At 29.4% G+C, this 3074-nt stretch overlaps 1 protein-coding gene across 1 annotated transcript; it reads right to left on the bottom strand.

Moving 5' to 3' along the window:
* Positions 1-1801: 1801 nt before the first annotated feature.
* LOC112729127 (uncharacterized) lies at positions 1802-2410 on the bottom strand. The gene has a single exon (XM_029291017.1). It carries the CDS (start codon positions 2408-2410, stop codon positions 1802-1804), a length of 609 nt encoding a protein of 202 aa, XP_029146850.1.
* Positions 2411-3074: the final 664 nt, after the last annotated feature.

Raw genomic sequence — 3074 nt, 5'->3', positions numbered from 1 at the left:
ATTTATTTTTAAATTTATTTTTAAAAAATTTTATCAATTAAAATAATCTTTTAAAGATTATAAATTGTTCATATTTATCTTTTAGTTACTCCATTAATAATTTTTGTCAATGATTGACGATGGAAAATATATTAACTGACACTATGACAATATATGTAATAGCTAATATTTCAATTAAATACTGATCAAATATATTCATCAAAATCTCTATCAATTTAGTCTCTTTTTTTAATTATATAAATTATAATGTCAATATAACTTAGCAACTAAATTGATAAATTTTTATAAATATATTTAATCGATATCCAATTAAACATGTTAGATGTTATATATATTGTCAATTAACATTTTATATCATTAATAATTAATAAAAATTATTGATGAAGTGACATTGAAAGACGAATATGATTAATTTATAATTTAAAAATTAAAGACCAATTTAGTTGATAAATTTTTCAAAAGAATAAATTTAAAAAATATTCGATTTTTTAAAAATTAATTTTACTATTAACCCGTATATAATTTGTCTATTAACTCTTATCATATATATATAATGTTTACCTTCACTTCTACGCTGACCCAAACATTACTCTAAGATCAGAATAGATATTTGGTGTTGACTGTTGACTCTTCATATAATGCAACCTACATAAAATAGCCAGACCTCATCAAACTCGGAAAGCTTCTATGAAATTTTATTCCATCAGTGGATTTCTTCAATTTAATGGCACAAAAAAAAAATGAACCACTCGAATTGAAGTTGGAGTTATAAGGCAGCGAAACTCTCTTATTATCACAATATTATTAATTTTTAGGAAAAGTATGAGGAGCCAATGAAATATTTATACAATGTGTACAATGGAGGTTTATGGAGTATTAGAGATATAATCAGTAGTGTTATCTTTTTCCATCAGTTGAAGCTTTTGGGATGAGTGGTATCAGTGGCGGAGCTTGAACCAAAATTTTGGGGGAGCTGGAAATTTAACATAAAAATTTAATAAAAATATTTATATCAAAATAAAATTTATAAATATAATTATTCTTTAAGTTTGTTACTAATAAGATAATAAATAAATAATTCTACAGATAAAAAATATAAAATAGTTTATAATGGTACTCTTCGAGTTTTTAATGACTTAAAATTTTCAATAATTGATTCAGAACTAAACTTTTCAACAATTTCTTTCTCAATGTAAATAACCAAACTATCCGCAAGAAAGTCGTCCTCCATCTTGTTTCTTAACCTTGTCTTTATTATTTTCATTGCTGAAAATGATCGCTCTGTAGTAGCTATAGAAACTGGAAGAGTTAATATCAGACGAATCAATCTATCAATCAAGTAATACACTTTTGACTTTTTTGTTTCTGCTAAACATCTACACAGTTCATGAATAGTTGATAAATTCTTCATTTCTGGATGCTGACAAACATCAAGAATAAAATGTTGAAGCTGAAAAGGCAAATTAATCTTCTCTTGTTCAATAAAGTCTTCGGGATAGTAGCTATCAACAAGAGTAGAAATCTTAGCAATGTCAAAATTTTTGTAAGCATCCTTAGGCATGAGAGTAGATCTCAAACTTAGTAGATCCATTGCTTGATCATTAAATCTGCTATTTAATTCTTATAATTGCTTATCAATTGTGACTAAAAATATCTCCACTCTAAAATAATGCTCAACTGTAATATGATCTTTTTGGTGGTGACGCGAGCGTCCTTGCCTTGCAACATAAGAAGCAGTTAAGTCAGGAATTAGAATATCATGTTGCTCACAAAATGATTTCACATTTTTTAATAATTCCTCTCATCTGTCATCTCTCATGTTTTGGATAAGTGTTTTTGTAGAATGAACTAGTTGCACAGCATTAACTATGTCTTGAGACTGCTTTTGTAAAGCTTGACAAAGAATATCAGTTATTCCCATCATATCTTTCATCAAATGCAAGATCAATACAAACTCAAATGAGGTCAGGGTATTGTAAACACTATCTGCATCGCCACGCTGAGAATAAGTTGATCCATCAACAATAATCTTTTGTAAAACAGTCAACGTTGCACCATACATATTTATCAAACTGCAAACAGAAGAGAAATGAGAACTCCATCGAGTATCACCTGCTCGTTTCAAAGTACCAATTTGATTTGCCCCTTTACCAGTTTCAAGTTCATCAATCTCTAATAAATGGACAATTTCATCTGTCTTGGCAGCATGTAACTCATCATGTCGCCTACTAGAAGAACAAATAATGTTGACGATGAAAGTCAATTTTGAAAAAAATTGATGCACAGGAATAACTTCTCTTGATGCAGCAACTAATGCAAGTTGTAATCGGTGAGCAAAACAGTAGATATAGTAAGCATAAGGACAATCTTTTAAGAATAATGCTTGTAACCCATTCCATTCTCCTCTCATGTTGCTGGCCCATCATATCCTTGACCACGAATATTAGAGACATCAAGACCATGTCGAGAAAGAATACCGCACAATTCTTGTTTTAGAGTTAATGATGTAGTATCTTTGACATGTACAAGATCAAGAAAATGCTCTTGAATAAAACCATGTATATCAACAAATCTCAAAACAAGTGCCATTTGTTCTCTTTTGGATTCATCACGAGCTTCATCTACTACAATGCAAAACTTGGAATCTCCAATTTCTTCACAAATATACTTTCTCACCTTGTTTGAGAGTATATGCAAGATTTCTTTTTGAATTTGATGTGAAGTATATTTAGTATTATATGGAGCATTTTCTAACACAGTTCTTGCAACTTCATCATTGTAAGATGCTATGAGTTTTATCATTTCAAGAAAATTACCTCGATTTTTTTATTCTGGAGTCTCATCATGGCCTCTGAAAGCACAAGCTTGAAATGTAAGCCAACGAGTTGTATCAATAGAGGATTTTACACGCAATCAATTTTTTTGAATATTCTCAGAAGTATGATCCTCAATTACATTTTGGATGTGACTTGCCTGATTCAATAAATCTAGACATGCTCCAACTGCATTATTGTGTGGTGAGCAAGGATCTCCAATATGTTTAAGAAAAGCACAATTCTTTCCATCATTAACTT

This window comes from Arachis hypogaea, chromosome 12 (assembly GCF_003086295.3).
Source record: "Arachis hypogaea cultivar Tifrunner chromosome 12, arahy.Tifrunner.gnm2.J5K5, whole genome shotgun sequence".
NCBI classification, from domain to species: Eukaryota; Viridiplantae; Streptophyta; class Magnoliopsida; order Fabales; family Fabaceae; genus Arachis; species Arachis hypogaea.
This window is presented reverse-complemented; position numbering and strand designations above follow the sequence as displayed.